We start from the raw sequence: 20,174 nt of genomic DNA on the forward strand, positions 1-20,174 counted from the left end.
TATGCTGCTATAACAGCCTCCACCCTTCTGGGAAGGCTTTTCACTAGATGTTGGAACATTGCTGCGGGAACTTGCTTCCATTCAGCCACAAGAGCATTAGTGAGGTCGGGCAATGATGTTGGCCGTTTAGGCCTGGCTCGCAGTCGGTGTTCCAATTCATCCCAAAGGTGTTCGATGGGGTTGGGGTCAGGGCTCTGTGCAGGTCAGTCAAGTTCTTCCACACGGATCACGACAAACCATTTCTGTATGGACCTTGCTTTGTGCACTGGAGCATTGTCATTCTTAAACAGGAAAGGGCCTGTTGGCACAAAGTTGAAAGCACAGAATCGTCTAGAATGTCATTGTATGCTGTAGCGTTAAGATTTCCCTTCACTGGAACTAAGGGCCCTAGCCCTTAGTTTTTCCTACCACGAAAAACAGCCCCAGAACATTATTCCTCCTCCACCAAACTTTAAACTTTACAGTTGGCACTACGCATTGGGGCAGGTAGCGTTCTCCTGGCATCCGCCAAACCCAGATTCATCTGCCAGATAGTGAAGCGTGATTTATCACTCCAGAGAACGTGTTTCCACTGCTCCAGAGTCCAATGGTGGCAAGATTTACACCACTCCAGCCGACACTTGGCATTGCGCATGGTGATCTTAGGCTTGTGTGCAGCTGCTTGGCCATGGAAACCCATTTCATGAAGCTCCTGACTAACAGCTCTTCTTCTGACATTGCTTCCAGAGGCAGTTTGGAACTCGAAGTGAGTGTTGCAACCTGTGAGCTTGTGTGGCCCACCACTTCGTGGCTGAGCCATTGTTGCACCTAGATGTTTCCACTTCACAATAACAGCACTTGCAGTTGACCGGGGTAGCTCTAGCAAGGCAGAAATTTAAACTGACTTGATGGAAAGGTGGTATCCTATGATGGTTCCACGTTGAAAGTCACGGAGCTCTTCAGTAAGGCCATTCTACTGACAATGTTTGTCTATGGAGATTGCGTGGTTGTGTGCTCGATTTTATACACCCGTCAGCAACAGGTGTGGCTGAAATAGCCGAAGGGGTGTCCACATACTTTTGTATATATTGTGTAGCTCAAAAAAGTTAAACAAAAACAAATACAATAGTTCTCTATCAAAACGGATTCTACAAGTTTGTTTTTGATCTTTGCACTGATAACAACCTTCTGAAACTTGCAAAGCTGCTAATTATGTATTTTACTTAAAAAACACAGATGTGGGTAATATTTATTTTTCTAGTTGGCCTCTTGGGGTATACATAACTACTCCCCAGGCTATGACAAAAAACCCTGACGTTAGAGATACACCTTCCTGAAAATCACAAGGATAAGCATTTGGCAAAAGAAAATTACAGATTGAAAAGATAAACACTACTGTGAACAATGTTTATTTAGTAACCTAATTGGTATGTTTAATTAGTCTGTGATGAAATCAGGTCTCAGGTCTCTGATCATTAGTGTGTGGGCCAATCATCCCTCCACCCCTGCAATGGCTGCACACTCATGTCCCCTGAGACTGTGGGGAGCTGATTAGCATGTCACCCTGGGATGTCAGGCCACTTGATCCTGCTCATTAGCCAGCTCTGCCCGCCGTTGCCATGAGAACCTCTTAGAAAAGACACTTAAGTATTTCAGCTTTCTGCCACCTCGTGCACACTGCAACACAGAATGTCACAATGTCCACCATAATCCCTTACATTTCAGCTTTCCTGTTAAAATTATATATTTAGAATTTAAAAAGCCTATACTAACCCTGATCCCAAATGAACATATTGTCATGTTCTTCACTTGTGTTTTTGTCCTGCAACCTCTTATCATCAGTACCTGTGTGGCAGGAGGTGAAGACAGACTTACCACGGACCCTTATTCAATCCATTTAATTCAAGTGGGAGAATTAAGCCACTCCATGCCTTGTGAGCATCAAAGTGATCCCACGAACAAAGGACTCAGACGCTTGCTTACACATTGAGGCCTTTGATCAATACTTTGTCAAATGAAATGCACTGCACTACAGTAATTAAATTAGGTACAACACGATGAACACTGTTCCCTTGATATGGTGACGATAGATGCTATTCATGTTATCGTTTTAAAGGGGGGGTTCGTTTAGCTTTCACGGAGCGAATGAGACTGAGGTTCTGGTTCAGATGATAAGTACTGCCACCATGTGGTGAGTCATGGAACTACAGTAACAGACTAGATCACAATGAATGTGTTTACACAGGCAACATCTTTTTAAGTATTGGACTGCCTGCCTAAACAACGATGAATGAAGGAGCCTAAAATCTGCTGATAAAATTAACTGATAAAGTTGGAGGGAAAAGGTATCAGGGTGAGGCCATACTTATCCAGTATACAGCCTCACCCCGACTGTGTTCACTGTTCACAGCCAGGGACACACACCACTTTGATCCAGGTGAAGGAATGACAGGAAATAGCTGATGGAGATATCTGCTCCGGTATCATCTATTGCATAAAGACCAAGAAATATGGCTTGGGACCAGTTCATTAGCAATCAAATGCCAGCAACACTTGAGAAGTCCTCCAAAAATACTGCCTGTGGTCACTAGATGGCACCCAAATAGCAGTCATGCTGCTGGCCTACCGGGATATGAGAACGCACTTTCCACAGCCTGTGCTCATGTAAACAATCAACAAGTACTGAATTCATTCACTTAACAGCTGATAACCAAATAACCTGTAGAACTGCACCATCACGGTAGTAAAAACATGTTGTACTGGTGGGAGTTCGTTATCTTGTCCACCGAATGTCACATGTGAGTGATGAACAATAGCAAGGCTCCACTCTAGGGAGGCCACAGTTCATGTGGTTTATCATGACTAAATCAGAGACACTGGCCAGGCGAAGCAAACGTCTGTGCTCGCATACACCTGAAGGCCTTCGCTTGAAAAACAAGAGGGGAAAAAAGCTGTGTTTGTCCCTCAAGGCACCGTAGCCTTTTTTTTTTGCAGAGGTGGTCTGTTGCGCAATTTTACATTAGCTAAGATGTTTTGTGCAGTACATCTCAAGTGAAAACATTGGCAATAAAACTAGTAGTGCACTGCAGACAGTAAGGCCTAGCTGCTGCTGTGCTCTCTCGTCTTGCTCGTTGAGCCCAATGACAGCAAACACTTCATTGAAGAACCCCGTCCATAGGTCCCACCCCTACTGTTGACCAATCACCAACTTCGACTTGCCTAAAGAAAAATGTGTGTGCTAACAGCCCCCCAAAAATATAGAAATCCCCAATTATGTTACAAAATAAACATAGAATAGATCAAAACTGTTAACTTTGTGCTTATCCCTGTGATTTTCAGGAAGGTGTATCTCCAACATCAGTGTTTTTCTAACAGCTAAAAACAGCATCATTATATGCTGTATATCAAACTGTTTCCACTGGGAAGCGTGGGACAGTCTTTAGTCAGTAGCATAAAAACCAATATGTCTCCAGCCTAGAAGAAGATTGGTTGTTTACCCTCACTGTGAAGCACACAGACAGAAAAACACACACACAAAGGTCTCCTCAGGGGGCCAAAACTCTCCATAGAACATGACAAGAGGGATGTTCTCTCTGGACCTCTGCCATTTTCCCACAGTAGACGAGGTGATGGCGGGGCCCCACATCTGTACTGTAGTCACACATTATGGCAGACTAAAGAAGATGTTGTGATCACAGTTCAATCAATATAATTTTAACCAGTCGATCAGGACATCAATGACTAGCTCAATCAATAGATAAGGAAGGTCACTCGGCTAGCCTAACACAAAGTCTCTGGACATCCCAGAGAAACAGAAGATTCCTCACAGTGATTGTGTTTACTCCTCAGCCGGTTCTGTGTAGGAGAGCATCTGGGCAAACAGAACAGTGTAACATTCCCCTAATCTCTGCTTAAGCTGCATCACCCAACTGGGACAAAAACACTCCGCCTCGGCACATTCCACTGGAATGGCACAACACACTCCTATGGAGCAGGGAGAGAATGGAGAAAAGGGGATACCTAGTCAGTTGTACAACAACTTCAAAGGTGAAGCAGATGCTAAACTACAGGACTGTTTTGCTATCACAGAATGGAACATGTTCCGGGATTCTTTCCCGATGGCATTGAGGAGTACACCAGATCGGTCACTGGCTTTATCAATAAGTGCATCAACGACGTCGTCACCAAAGTGACTGTACGTACATACCCCAACCAGAAGCCATGGATTACAGGCAACATTCGCACTGAGCTAAAGTGTAGAGCTGCCGCTTTCAAGGTGTGGGACTCTAACCCGGAAGCTTACAAGAAATCCTGCTATGCCCTCCGACGAACCATCAAACAGGCAAAGCGTCAATACAGGGATAAGACTGAATCATACTACACCGGCTCCAACGCTCGTCTTATGTGGCAGGGCTTGCAAACTATTACAGACTACAAAGGGAAGCACAGCCGCGAGCTGCCCAGTGACACGAGCCTACCAGACGAGCTAAATGACTTCTATGCTCGCTTCGAGGCAAGCAACACTGAGGCATGCATGAGAGCATCAGCTGTTCCGGACGACTGTGTGATCAAGCTCTCCGTAGCCAACGTGAGTAAGACCTTTAAACAGGTCAACATTCACAAGGCTGCGGGGCCAGATGGATTACCAGGACCAACTAGCAGGTGTCTTCACTGACATTTTCAACATGTCCCTGATTGAGTCTGTAATACCAACATGTTTCAAGCAGACCACCATAGTCCCTGTACCCAAGAACACGAAGGCAACCTGCCTAAATGACTACAGACCCGGTGCACTCACATCCGTAGCCATGAAGTGTTTGAAAGGCTGGTAATTGCTCACATCAACACCATTATCCCAGAAACCCTAGGCCACTCCAATTTGCATACCGCCCAAACAGATCCACAGATGATGCAAACTCTATTGCACTCCACACTGCCCTTTCCCACCTGGACAAAAGGAACACCTACGTGAGAATGCTATTCATTGACTACAGCTCAGCGATCAACACCATAGTACCCTCAAAGCTCATCACTAAGCTAAGGATCCTGGGACTAAACACCTCCCTCTGCAACTGGATCTTGGACTTCCTGACGGGCCGCCCCCAGGTGGTGAGGGTAGGTAGCAACACATCTGCCACGCTGATCCTCAACACTGGAGCCCCTCAGGGGTGTGTGCTCAGTCCCCTCCTGTACTCCCTGTTCACCCACGACTGCAAGGCCAGGCACGACTCCAACACCATCATTAAGTTTGCAGACAACACAACAGTGGTAGGCCTGATCACCGACAACGACGAGACAGCCTATAGGGAGGAGGTCAGAGACCTGGCCGGGTGGTGCCAGAATAACAACCTATCCCTCAACGTAACCAAGACTAAGGAGATGATTGTGGACTACAGGAAAAGGAGGACCGAGCACGCCCCCATTCTCATCAACGGGGCTGTAGTGGAGCAGGTTGAGAGCTTCAAGTTCCTTGGTGTCCACATCACCAACAAACTTGAATGGTCCAAACACACCAAGAAGGTTGTGAAGAGGGCACGACAAAGCCTATTCCCCCTCAGGAAACTGAAAAGATTTGGCATGGGTCCTCAGATCCTCAAAAGGTTCTACAGCTGCAACATCGAGAGCATTCTGACTGGTTGCATCACTGCCTGGTACAGCAATTGCTCGGCCTCCGACCGCAAGGCACTACAGAGGGTACTGCGTATGGCCCAGTACATCAATGGGGCTAAGCTGCCTGCCATCCAGGACCTCTATACCAGGCAGTGTCAGAGGAAGGCCCTAAAAACTGTCAAAGACCCCAGCCACCCCAGTCACAGACTGTTCTCTCTACTACCGCATGGCAAGCGGTACCGGAGTGCCAAGTCTAGGACAAAAAGGCTTCAACAGTTGGCTAACCGGGATATCTGCACTGTGTCCCGCCACCCACCACCCGTCAACCCCTCTTTTACACTACTGCTACTCTCTACTTATCATATATGCATAGTCACTTTAACCATATCTTCATGTACATACTACCTCAATCAGCCCGACTAACCGGTGCCTGTATATAGCCTCGCTACTGTTCTAGCCTCGCTAGCATATACAGCCTCGCTACTGTTATTTTTCCATTGTCTTTTTTACTGTTGTTTTTATTTCTTTACTTACCTATTGTTCACCTAATACCTTTTTTGCAATGTTGGTTAGAGCCTGTAAGTAAGCATTTCACTCTAAGGTATACACTTGTTGTATAAGGCACGTAACAAATAAACTTTGATTTGAACAAGGCATTCAACTGAAATGTGTCTTCCGCATTTAACCCAACCCCTCTGAATCAGAGAGGTGCGGGTGGCTGCCTTAATCAACATCCAAGTCGTCGGCCACTGGGGGAACAGTGGGTTAACTGTCTTGTTGACGACAGATTTTTACCTCAGGGATTCGATCCAGCAACCTTTCGGTTACTGGCCCAACGCTCTAACCACTAGGCTGCCTCTATAGGAAAGCTAGTCAGCGGCCTAGAGATGGGCCCAGACTCCGAGGCCTCCCTGAACTGAAGACTAATAACAAAGATGTCCTATTGAGGTTTACTGTGTTTGTGTCCATTTCTGCTGGGGAGGTGCTGGGCTTACACTAGGGCTGTTGCGGTCAACATTTTGTCCGCCGGTTATTGTCATTTAAAAAACTGCCGGTGTCACGCTAATTGACTTTTAATTAACAAGCTGATTGCATGGCTGTGGCTGAAATAGCCAAATTCAGTCATTTGAAGGGGTGTTCAAACTTGGTATATATAATGTACCTTTAAAAAAAAAAAATAAAGTAGAGGCGTTGATCAAAAAAACAGTCAGTATCTGGTGTGACCACAATTTCCCGCTTGCAGCGCGACACATTTCCATTGCATAGAGTTGATCAAGCTGTTGATTGTGGCCTGTGGAATGTTGTCCCACTCCTCTTCAATGGCTGTGCGAAGTTGCTGGATATTGGCGGGAACTGGAACACGCTGTTGTACACATCGATCCAGAGCATCCCCAACATGCTCAAATGCCTGACTTATGTAAATGTAAGATAATTTATTTATTATTTGTTTTGCAAACATTTCTAAAAACCTGTATTTGCTTTGTTATTATGGAGTAGTGTGTAGATTGATGAGGGGGGGAAAAAATATTTTATCAATTTTAGTGTAAGGCTGTAACATAACAAAATTAAGAAAAAGTCAAGGGGTCTGAATACTTAACGAATGCACTGCGAGCGTGTGTGTATAAGCTGTAATATGCATATGGGTGTTTAAAATAAATGCTTTGGTAGTTTTAATCATCACCTTAGAAAGCGCTGTCCATTTTATTATGTTAGGCTTTGAAACAACATCCACAAGGACTATGTTTTACACTCATTTTCAACCTTCAAAAGGCATTCTAATCGAGCCCCAAGGACCAGGCCATTAGGACCTGATGGTCATTAGCAAGTTGGGTACTACCAACGCATGTCCAGAGTACATAAGAGGAGATTATCATGAATTTTACTGTGGTCATGACATATTACTTCCGGTGCAGTGGTAATATGGTCACCGCAACAGTCCTACCTGACACTAACAACCATAACACATCTTACTAATTTCCTGGTATTTATTAGTCTTGAGCTAATCACAGTGGGTCAAACAGCAGCCTGCGAAGATTGTTTATTCAAGGATTAGGTTTCCGGAAGCAGGACGTTGTCTTTAATTTACCCTTCTTTAGAACCTGCCCCTGTTGGCTCTTCCCTCTACTTAACGAGGTCGGTAGATTTGCTGGAACAGCTAGCTGTAATGCAATGACTTCAGTGTTTTTCTTCTATGTAAACCATTGATCTATTTTAAAGGCCTTCTTCCTATCTAACCAACCAGCTAGTTGCTACATTACTGAAACCGCACAGATTCAGCTATGTGCACACACACAGAGCCGATACTACCGACTCCGATCCCTTTTATTACTTTTCTTACTAAGAGAAACTAGAGAAAGCCATGGAGGTCTGGCTAAACAATTATAGGACCAGTTTTTAGCCACTTCCCCTCTCTACCACTGGGTCCCTCTTTTCTCAGTCTCAAACGGCTCTGCGACTGAGAAGCCTGGTCAGTGACATTGGTTAGCATCCTCATCAGCCAATCCTGTAATTCTTATTCTCTTGACAGGGCCCGAGTTATCCGTCTACCACACAGACAGGAAGTGCTGTGGACATGAGGGTTATTCACAACTGTTTTTGTTATTAAAACTGCAGACTTGATTCCTGTAGTTAAGTGGAGACGAGAAGAGAAAAAAATGTTACAAAATCGCATGTGTAATTCTCACATTCATGTCAAAGTTCAGATTTCAATATATTAGTCATAGCCTGTTGGAAATCCCCCTCAATACAATGTACTGAAGACTGTTACGCTTATCAGTTTATTCACATACAATATTTAACAGCCGTGTGCTATCTATTTGTCTAGGTTCCTTTTTTTGCGGGAAGTGTTTCACGCCACTGCTAATTTTGTAGTATACTATACTCCACACTGTAGTATCCCTCGATCATGTGCAGTACTTACTATAGAATTATTATCCACAAAAAATAAAAACACTGTAGTAAATACTTCAGTAATGTCCACAAAAACACTTTTGTAACTATAGTAAACACTAAAGTATTTAAATGTGCACATACCCTGTCCATTCCCCCTCCTCCATATCCCAATTTGTGGCTCCCACAAGTGAGAAACCTACATGTCAAGTATAGACCATATATTGGGTTCCCTATAGATTATAGAAAATAGCAGAAGCGCTCAAGTCTGTTCACAACCCAGTCCTTCCTACCTGCAGGTTATGTCAAATTAGATTTTTTGTATTTCTCCAGTAGGTTTCCTCAAGGAGAAAGCCTCCACTTCTATGTCAAACATAATACAAAAACACTACAGTGATGTCCTCAAAATCAATACAGTAAAAACTACAGTATACTACAATCTGAAAAAAACAGACATTAAGTGAGAATTACTATAGTTATTTTACTTAAGTATTTATACTATAGTTAACTGTAAATACTACAGCATAGTCTGCAAAAAAAAATAGTGAATACTATAATATTTATACCATAAAATACTACAGTATTTCTTTTTTTTATGTGGGCTTCGCTGAAAACACAAGTTCAAATTACTGTAGCTTCATACCAGTCTTAAGCAAACATCTTAGGAACACGTTTACTCCCACACTGGCCAATGTAAATTAATGACACAGGGTCTCGCTTGGGAGAACTATCCCCAAAGATTACACAAGCTAGTGGGTCATGGTGCTTTAAGAGGTCAGCTGAAGTTTGCATTTCCGTCCCGTGAAGATGTTTTTGCACCAGTGCTAATTTGACAACAGCATTTTTACAGGCTACTTTCCGGGAAGCAACCAACTCTTCTCGCCATTCCCTCCTGTCACTAGTACATCTGTTGCCAGGAGGCTATACATGTGCAAACTTACAAAAGAGATGAGTATTGACATGAAAAACTGCTTTGGGGGAAATGAAAGGATTTGGTCCAATCTAATTGGTAGGATCCTTAAGATCAAACAAAAAGAGGCCCCATCTTAAGGATGTTTGATCCTGAGGGCAGGTGAGCTGGGAGTGTTTTTTACAGGTAAGCACACTCATGGTGATGAATTACAGACCTGCTCTCAGACCACATCAAAGAAACAAATAAATCTACTGAGAAGGTCTCGTTTGAATAAAATCAACATGGAAACTTGCAAAGTAACCAATAAAGTTTGCATGGGAGGCTGATCTCTTGTCAATTTGCAAATGCATGCAAATGGACATTCAAACTTAAGACAAAGATGAGCTACCAACTTTCAACTACAAACTAGCTTGGTGCCTCATGTAACTAACGTTTGTTAACCTACTAGCCCAGCTACAGCGCCTTCGGAAAGTATTCAGACTCGTGACTTTATCCACATTTTGTTACGTTACAGCCTTATTCTAAAATGGATTTAAACATTTTTTTTTAAAGTCCCTCAATCTACACACACTACCCCATAATGACAAAGATATTTTTGCTTTTTTGCAAATTTATTTAAAAAAATATGAACTGAAATATTACATTTACATAAGTATTCAGACCCTTCCTTTAATCAGTACTTTGTTGAAGCACCTGTGGCAGCGATTACGCCGAGTCTTCTTGGGTATGACGCTACAAGCTTGGCACACCTGTATTTGGGAAGTTTCTCCCATTCTTCTCTTCTGATCCTCTCTGTCAGTTTGGATGGGGAGCGTCGCTGCACAGCTATTTTCAGGTCTCTTCAGAGATGTTCGATCGGGTTCAACGTCCGGACTCTGGCTGGCCCACTCAAGAACATTTACTTTTTTTTACCCATTTTTCTCCCCAATTTCATGGTAAGTGGTAGTTACAGTCCTGTGTCATCGCTGCAACTCCCGTACGGACTCGGGAGAGGCAAAGGTTGAGAGCCATGCGTCCTCCGAAACACAACCCAACTAAGCCTCACTGCTTCTTGACACAATGCCCGCTTAACCCGGAAGCCAGCCATACCAATGTGTCGGAGGAAACACCGCACACCTGGCGACCATGTCAGCGTGCATGCGCCCAGCCAACCACAGGAGTCACTAGAGCGCGATGGGACAAGGGAATCCCTGACAGCCAAACGCTCCCCTAACCCGGACGACGCTGGGCCAATTGTGTGCTGCCCCAACATTCAGAGACTTGTCCGGAAGTGCTTAGGGTCATTGTCCTGTTGGAAGGTAAACATTCACCCCAGCCTGAGGTCCTGAGCACTCTGAAGCAGGTTTTCGTCGAGGATCTCTGTACTCTGCTCCGTTCATCTTTTCAATCCTGACTAGTCTCCCAGTCCCTGCCGCTGAAAAATGTTGCCACAGCATGATGCCACCACCATGCTTCACCGTAGGGACGGTGCCAGGTTTCCTCCAGACGTGAGACTTGGCATTCAAGCCAGAGTTCAATCTTGGTTTCATCAGACCAGAGAATCTTCTTTCTCATGGTCTGAGAGTCTTTAGGTGCCTTTTGGCAAACTCAAAGCGGGCTGTCATGTGCCTTTTACTGAGGAGTGGCTTTCGTCTGGCCACTCTACCATAAAAGGCCTGATTGGTGGAGTGCTGCAGAGATGGTTGTCCTTCTCCACAGAGGAACTCTAGAGTTCTGTCAGAGTGACCATCGGGTTCTTGGTCACCTCCATGACTAAGGACCTTCTCCCCCGATTGCTCAGTTTGGCCGGACTCTAGGAAGAGTCTTGGTGGTTCCAAATTTCTTCCATTTAGGAATGATGGAGGCCACTGTGTTCTTGGGGACCTTCAATGGTTCAGACATGTTTTAGTACCCTTCCCCAGATCTGTGCCTCGACACAATCCTGTCTCAGAGCTCTATGGACAATTACTTCGACCTCATGGCTTGGTTTTTGCTCTGACATGCACTGTCAACTGTGGGACCTTATATAGAAAGGTGTGTGCCTTTCCAAATCATGTCCAATCAATTAAATTTACCACAGGTGGACTCCAATCAAGTTGTAGAAACATCTTAAGGATGATCAATGGGAATAGGATGCACATGAGCTCAATTCCGAGTCTCAAAGCAAAGGGTCTGAATACTTATGTAAATAAGGTATGTTTTTTATTTTTAATACATGTTCAAGATTTGTTATTATGGGGTAGTGTGTAGATTAGATAAAAACAAATATCAATCCATTTTAGAATAAAGCTGTAACGTAACAAAATGTGGGAAAAGTCAAGGGGTCTGAATACTTTCTGAAAACACTGTATATGGCACTAAACACAGAACATCTTTCTGAAGACACTGTACGTGGCACTAAACATCTATTTTCCTCATTTCCCTTCCTCTCTCTGAGTTCACTACTCCAACGTTGCCCTGGTAAAATCCCTTCAATACATAATCCTGTGTGTGCCTTGGCTCACCTCATTTGCTGTGGAAATAAACCCAGGAACACTGGACACCTTGGAATTCCTCACAGAAAACTCCACTCAATTATTGTATAGTCAGAAACTCAAGTGGGGGCTGGGGGGGGGGCATAAGAATCAGTGACCATTCTGTTTGGTTTCTATGGTAACGCCATAGGAATAGTGCAGATGGTGTTTTGACAGGCGCCCTGACTATTACCCTTTTCAATGGCCTCATTATTAGCCAAGACGTGAACGAGCCTTAGACTTAATGCAGCCCATATTTCTGCACCACAAAGGACTCATAAAAACCCTGCGTCTCCAACCACTGCAGCGACCGGGTTAGTTACCACAGCACAGACTCTCTGGACACAGAGGTTTGCTCTGTTGTACACACACTCAGTGGAGCGGAGCGTGTTAAACCTCCAAGGCAGTGGTTCATTCAACAAGGGAGACTGGAAGCCAGATGCTCTTTCTCCGTCCTTATTCGTCTAAACGCTCTGTGACAGGTCCTCCCGGCATCCCAAAAAACTCCTCACACCGAATTTGGCACGTGTTCGATAGAAAATTAACCATAACACTGAACCAGGAGTTTCTCCTCATCTCGCTCTGTGGATATTACTGATTTCTATGGCAATAACTTCAATGCAATGGTAGCTCAGGCTGTTAGTGATATTGGCACCAGAACTAACTGGGCCAGATCCATTTTTCCACTGCTGCGGACTACTGTGGACAAAGAGACAGTGTGACTGAGTGGTTCTGCTTACGACTCTCCCTGCAGAGCGAAAGAGGCGAAACATTAAATCAAACAGAAGAAAAAAATACTAAAAACGTTTTTTTTTTTGAGAACCAATGATTTCTTGTATTTTAGTTGGGAGTGATTGAATTGCTGAAGCCAAATAATGAGACAAATTGTCGTGTGTGGGAGCTAAACCAACACTTTGATAAGAGAGGGCTGCTGCAGCTGCATAGAGCTCTGACAACAGAGGTTTCTTTCAGGAACCCTGTAGCCTGGGTGTGAAAAACAAAGACGCTTACCTCTGAGAGTCTGGCCCCCGTGTATCTGAGCAGGCCCCTGTAACCCCGCAGGCTGACGGCCAGAGGCCCCGCGCCGTGCCCTCTGACTGACACGATGGGTCTCTCACTGGGGTGCCAGGTCCTCTTGCAAACAGCCTCCCAGGCCCTCTCTGCTATGTGTCCCAAGAGCATAAACCTCATGATGGCCTTGGTACCCGCGCGCACAGACTTCTCAACCTTCCGGTTGTTTTTGTAGTACCTCCTCACCAGCACGGTGGAGCGCTCTTTCCTGTTGCGGATGAACTCGCTGTCCGACAGGCCGCCGTCGCTGTCGCTCTTCTGGGGGCTGGTGGACTGCTTGGAGGTGGAGAGCATGGTATCCAGCGAGGCCCTCCTGAAGAACCTCTCCACGGAGACCTTGGCTCTGGGTCTCCTGTTGAGCCTCTCCAGGCTGGAGTAGCCATCTTTCAGGAAGTGCCAACAACGGGCATCGATAGTCCTGGCTGGCATTCCTGGCGTTCCTCCCTCCCCTATGGGAGAGCAGGAGAAGTGGCACTGGGATGCCACTGGCAGGCTGCTCCTCCTAAAGCTGCGTCTGCAGGGCACTGCGGATAGACAGGGGCGTTGTGTGCCAGCCGTGCTGGGCTCCAGCTGGCAGGGAGAGCCCTCGGAGTAGCTCACCTTTGGCAGAGCACCAGCCTGGGGAGTCACACCAGGAGAAGAAAACCCCTCTGTTCTCCTCTCAGACTGGTTTTCCCGAGGCTCTGTCTCGGTCCCAGTGGTCCCACAGACAGAGTCAGCCTCCTGGCAGGCTGAGAGACTTTCCACTGGATCACATGTCGGACACAGCTGGGTGGAACTGGAACCCAACGCACGCGTCCCCCTCTCCCCCTGAGATGTGGTGCTGAGCTCAGCTACAGCGCTAGCAGGTTTAGGGTTGGAGCATTCCCAGCATTTGCATCCTGCATCCAGAAACGTCCCCTCCCCACTATCATAAGACCCGCTATCATAAGATAACTTCCAATAGAGAGGGAGCGGTGAGCAGCAGTCTCCGCTGCCCTGGTGGCTAACCTCTGGCTGGTGAGAATGTGGAAGTGTGTTGCTTTGACTCAGAGGCATGCCGTAGTCTGAAGTGACATGGTTATTTCTGGACCCGGCTGACAAGGCAGAGTCCACCACTGTCGCACGACCCACAGCATCTCCTATGTCCTCAGATGCCATAGTGACGCTTAGAATGTCCCGGATGTCCCTTTGTCCCTCCCCGGCAAGAAGCTTCAGATCACACAGCATTAAGAGGTGGATAGGATAGCCTTGATCAGGAACATACACAGCCAGTCATGATGCTCCAGACTGACGTGGAAACAGAAGCTTTTCCAGCTGTACAAACCAGCGCAGAGAAAGGGTGACCACCTTGGCAAAACGAGGAATTTCCTGATAGAACAGTCCGGAGTCAAGTGCTTACATACCCCATCTCTGGAGTGTAGTGAGTGTAGTGTGGCTAAGTGTGACAGCAAGGTAGTCACTGACGCCTTGGCTCGCTCCTCCCCACTCCAACTGGTATGCCTGCTTTCTTGAGCTGAGAAAAGCAGGAGAAGACAAGAGAAAAATGCAGATTAGCACCAGAACATGTCTCAGTCACAAAGGGCCATCCAAAATCTGCGCTGAGACTAAAAAAAAAACAGTCCAAAAAACAAACAGTGAATTCAAAGTTGAATAAACCATACAACTCTGTGCTCAAGGACTACTTTTTACCAATTTACTGGAAGAATTGCAGATGGAGTGTCTGGTCAGAGAATTTAGGTAAAATCACCCTCAGTTTGTGTCCACGTTTTCCAAAAACGCTTAAATATCTGCTCCGAATTAAGTTTAAAAAAAATGTCTAGAAAGAATGGAGCGTCAGCTATAACATGACACCTATTTTGGTTATTAAGTGAAGTGAATTCACACCCGGTAACAGAAATGCGGCAGGGAAATGTAATCATGGGTCCCTGACCCAGAATTTTCTAAATATTTATTTACCTTTATTTAACTAGGCAAGTCAGTTAAGAACAAATTCTTATTTTCAATGATGGCCTAGGAACATAGGTTCACTGCCTTGTTCAGGGGCAGAACGACAGATTTGTTCCTTGTCAGCTCGGGGATTCGAACTTGCAACCTTTCGGTTACTAGTCCAATGCTCTAACCACTAGGCTACGCTGCCGCCCCGATGCATAATAATGGATATGAATAATGGATATGAATGTCAGTCTCGTAACCCCTACTAAGCGAACATATGGATTTTTTTTTTAAGCTGGTCATTTAGCTATTTGATTTTAGGACCCCTGTAGGTAGGTAGGTATATATATATATATATATATATATATATATATATATATACTGCTCAACAAAAATAAAGGGAACACTTAAACAACACATCCTAGATCTGAATGAAAGCAATAATCTTATTAAATACTTTTTTCTTTACATAGTTGAATGTGCTGACAACAAAAATCACACAAAAATAATCAATGGAAATCCAATTTATCAACCCATGGAGGTCTGGATTTGGAGTCACACTCAAAATTAAAGTGGAAAACCACACTACAGGCTGATCCAACTTTGATGTAATGTCCTTAAAACAAGTCAAAATGAGGCTCAGTAGTGTGTGTGGCCTCCACGTGCCTGTATGACATCCCTACAACGCCTGGGCATGCTCCTGATGAGGTGGCAGATGGTCTCCTGGGGGATCTCCTCCCAGACCTGGACTAAAGCATCCGCCAACTGGACAGTCTGTGGTGCAACGTGGCGTTGGTGGATGGAGCGAGACATGATGTCCCAGATGTGCTCAATTGGATTCAGGTCTTGGGAACGGGCGGGCCAGTCCATAGCATCAATGCCTCCCTCTTGCAGGAACTGCTGACACACTCCAGCCACATGAGGTCTAGCATTGTCTTGCATTAGGAGGAACCCAGGGCCAACCGCACCAGCATATGGTCTCACAAGGGGTCTGAGGATCTCATCTCGGTACCTAATGGCAGTCAGGCTACCTCTGGCGAGCACATGGAGGGCTGTGTGGCCCCCCAAAGAAATGCCACCCCACACCATGACTGACCCACTGCCAAACCGGTCATGCTGGAGGATGTTGCAGGCAGCAGAACGTTCTCCACGGCGTCTCCAGACTGTCACGTCTGTCACATGTGCTCAGTGTGAACCTGCTTTCATCTGTGAAGAGCACAGGGCGCCAGTGGCGAATTTGCCAATCTTGGTGTTCTCTGGCAAATGCCAAACGTCCTGCACGGTGTTGGGCTGTAAGCACAACCCCCACCTGTGGATGTCGGGCCCTCATACCACCCTCATGGAGTCTGTTTCTGACCGTTTGAGCAGACACATGCACATTTGTGGCCTGCTGGAGGTCATTTTGCAGGGCTTTGGCAGTGCTTCTCCTGCTCCTCCTTGCACAAAGGTGGAGGTAGCAGTCCTGCTCCTGGGTTGTTGCCCTCCTACGGCCTCCTCCACGTCTCCTGATGTACTGGCCTGTTTCCTGGTAGCGCCTCCATGCTCTGGACACTACGCTGACAGACACAGCAAACCTTCTTGCCACAGCTCGCATTGATGTGCCATCCTGGATGAGCTGCACTACCTGAGCCACTTGTGTGGGTTGTAGACTCCGTCTCATGCTACCACTAGAGTGAAAGCTCCGCCAGCATTCAAAAGTGACCAAAACATCAGCCAGGAAGCATAGGAACTGAGAAGTGGTCTGTGGTCACCACCTGCAGAACCACTCCTTTATTGGGGTGTCTTGCTAATTGCCTATAATTTCCACCTGTTGTCTATTCCATTTGCACAACAGCATGTGAAATTTATTGTCAATCAGTGTTGCTTCCTAAGTAGACAGTTTGATTTCACAGAAGTGTGATTGACTTGGAGTTACATTGTGTTGTTTAAGTGTTCCCTTTATTTTTTTGAGCAGTCTCTCTCTCTCTCTCTCTCTCTCTCTCTCTCTCTCTCTCTCTCTCTCTCTCTCTCTCTCTCTCTCTCTCTCTCTCTCTCTCTCTCTCTCTCTCTCTCTCTCTCTCTCTCTCTCTCTCTCTCTCTCTCTCTCTCTCTCTCTCTCTCTCTCTCTCTCTCTCTCTCTCTCTCTCTCTCTCTCTCTCTCTCTCTCTCTCTCTCTCTCTCTCTCTCTCTCTCTCTCTCTCTCTCTCTCTCTCTCTGACAGTGCTGTAGCTCTGCCACTTTCCACCGCAGATGTGGAAGTCCAACATGGTGGATGCAGTGGATTGAGACACAGCCCATACAAAAAAAATCTCTCTACTTTAAAAAAAATACATTGATACATTTTAGTTATTTTATGTTAATTAGAATGACTCGGGGGTGCGTCAATCAACTCTAGGGGTTTTACCGGTGATGTATCCTGAATAGGTACGCAAAAAGGTAGAAATACGCAATATCCTCCTTTGCCTATTTGGGTGTTATTCTACACTCCGGCACCAAACAAGACCAAATTTGGTTGGTCCGGAATGGACCAAATCTGAACCAATCACAGACGTATATGTTTCAGAACTTTGGACATCTTAAGCTCAGAAGAGTACAGTACACTATAGTGTACTCAACTCTAGTGTGCTTTACTCTGTGTGTATTGAACTCTACTCAACTTGTTTTACATTACTGTACTCTCCAAACTTGTGAAACAGAGGTCTATGATTGGTTCAGATTTGGACCAGTCCGGACCAAATCTGATCCAATCATAGACGTCTATGTTTGGGCCAAATCAACGCCGATCAGGACCGGAACAAAAATCAACAACTGTGGACGTTGAAATTAAAGGCGGTCCGGACCGTACCAAAAACAAAATGTCTATGGAGTGGACCTTGAAATCAAACCAAATGTAAACTATTTTTCAACATCCACGGACATCCGGTAACTGTCATTGCTCAATGAGTAAGGATGCTGGTTACAGTTAATAGAAAGAGGGGGCTCATGGGTAGGTGTCAGTAAGAGCCAGGAGAAGTGACATTAACTGGAGCAAGAAGAGAGAGAGTGGGAGGGGATGTCCAGACTTAACACTCTTGCTTTGACCACCAGACAACAGACAGAGAAAGAAAACAGCAGAACATATGCCAGTGGAAGGGACGACAGTAGCAGGGTTTGTGGCTACTATGATTTTCCATTGTATCCAATTCAATAGCATAAAATCTTACCTATTTTTCAAAAATTATTTTACCAAGTTGGTAACAGAATTCTGAGTTTTAAATCACTTAATTCATAAACACAATCGATATCAGTAAAAACCCGAACTAATTGGTAGGTCTACCTTGTTATTTCTGTGAACTTTCATTATCCTCCCTCATGAGGGAAAGAAATTAGAAAATATCTTAAAGTTATGTGGGTTTTTGGTAACTGAATGTCAAGGCACAAGGCAATGTTCCTTAGGCTCACAGAAGGCAGAAAAAAATGCCTTTGCATGTTGGTACTTATGGGTCCTTTTACATGTAAATAACCCCAACATAATCCAAGTGTCTTTGACTTCTTCATTCTTCTCTTGCTCTCAACAGTAGAACAAGCCTGGCCAAACAGCTCAATTTCACTAGGCCTTTAAGATCAACTGTAGCACGTGCTTCATATTGTGCAGATACTTGAACTTTGTTGAGACTGTCATCATGCTGGTAGAATGTCAGTTATCACATCCTAGTTCTGTTGTGTCTCTCCAAACACTATTTGGGTTTCATGCTTAATTATTGGCTTCAGATGAACAGCAATGGATGCTGGGGGGGTCTTTACTGTAATTATTTCCTCAACGACACTCCAGTTTTTTGTCTTTCTCCTACCTGGACAACGTCCAGAAGTCAGAGAAATTGTCACCGCTCAGAAAAAACACACAGCTGTCCAAAACCTCACTCGTGAGGATGGCAGCAAAAAAAATCTGCTGTAAAAAGAAGGCGTGGGTAGCTGGAATGTGAGGCCTCCGTGGGGGAGGACCAGTCCAGAGAAGATTATGGTTGAGAATTGGGTCTTGATTCTGGGTCAATTTAGCTAGCAGTCAAGGCCTAGTGGCCAGCCAACTTCTCACACCCACACAGCAGACACACAGTAAATCAACGTGTCAGGGCACGCAGCCTCTTTTCAAGGCTCAATGTCACATTCTGAGAGGGAAGAAAATAACTTTGGCCAATGGAAGAAAGACAAGCAATCCATTCATTCGTTTGGAAATTGCATCAATTCTTAATACAATTGAATTCATTTGACTGCCTGTCTGTGCCCTTTGATGAAAAGCTTTGATATTCCACAGATGACAGAAGACAAGTCCCTCGTGATCGAAGCATGTGTTCGTTTTCAGTTGAATCTTTCTCTAACGAAAGTCAGTGTGTTGTTGCTCCACGGAAAAGGCACCGACTTTACAGCAACTTTGTGTGACAATATAATTATGACAGGGAGTAAGGTAATTACTCCAAAAGTTGTTAAAATAATTAATATCCTCTGGAAACTCCTCTGATCCATGAATCACACTAAACTGGTTGGATAAAGAAAAACATGAATCCTCAAAGCAAAGGAAAGCTGGGAGTGCAACAGACTTAACACCCTCACTGGCAATGAGCGTTGGGTCCCGTTCAAAATATGCAACGCACTACTAAGGTAACCCTGATATCTCTTGTAGAGTTTGGAAGTCAACCGTCTCAGTCCACACATCAACTGATCAAAGTTCCTTTGTTTTTGGCTGAGCTGCAATCATGACAAAACAAATAAAGAGGTCCGGAGAACTAATCACAGCTCGATGCAATTCAAGGGAGGAAATCAGGTCATGGAAAAGACAGTAGACCCAAACCTATTCAATGCTGTACTTTTTATATAATTAGTGGACTTTGGTCCTTACCTCTACAGTTATCAGGTCTTGGCACATACTAGGTTTCTGTTGAGAAGGGTGTGATGAAAATATTTTAGATCAAACATCTTCAGAGCCAGACTTCTCCCTCTCCTGTGGTATTCAGGGTTGAGCGCACTGCTGGAAGACAAACACATAATGACACTGACTTGAGGCCTGAGGGGTTGGGTAGTCAGAACAAGACGGCAACCAACCAGAGCAGCCGTAGGACTTATATGGCAGCCTTTACCTCCATAAAGTGATTTTGTTCATTGTTTTCAACAGTGTCACCTTTGTGACAGATAGCGTTAAAGACAACAGCCCTAAAGTCGATAATGGCTTGGTGCTCAGCGCTCCATTATCCCTCGCAGGTTAACGTTTGTCATAGGTGCTGTCCTGGAGGCATAACTGAGCAGTTGAATGTCATAACTAATTGACTATTTCTTTGAAAAAATGTATGAAAACA

General features: G+C 45.0%; 1 protein-coding gene across 8 annotated transcripts in view; it reads right to left on the reverse strand.

The window, feature by feature from the left end:
• LOC106578971 (1-phosphatidylinositol 4,5-bisphosphate phosphodiesterase epsilon-1) overlaps positions 1-20,174 on the reverse strand; it is a 79,058-nt gene that overhangs the window by 47,132 nt on the left and 11,752 nt on the right. For 6 of the 8 annotated variants that reach the window (XM_014158310.2, XM_014158313.2, XM_014158314.2 and 3 more), the window contains exons 2-3: positions 19,721-19,849; positions 12,895-14,449 (exon numbers count right to left, since the gene is read on the reverse strand). In XM_014158310.2, coding sequence (XP_014013785.2) covers positions 12,895-14,163 — 1,269 coding nt within the window. In that variant the 5' untranslated portion in view covers positions 14,164-14,449; positions 19,721-19,849. The remainder of the gene's footprint in view (positions 1-12,894; positions 14,450-19,720; positions 19,850-20,174) is intronic. The other 2 variants (XM_014158311.2, XM_014158312.2) reach the window with 2 other exon arrangements.

The sequence above is a fragment of the Salmo salar genome, chromosome ssa19 (assembly GCF_905237065.1).
Source record: "Salmo salar chromosome ssa19, Ssal_v3.1, whole genome shotgun sequence".
NCBI lineage: Eukaryota > Metazoa > Chordata > Actinopteri > Salmoniformes > Salmonidae > Salmo > Salmo salar.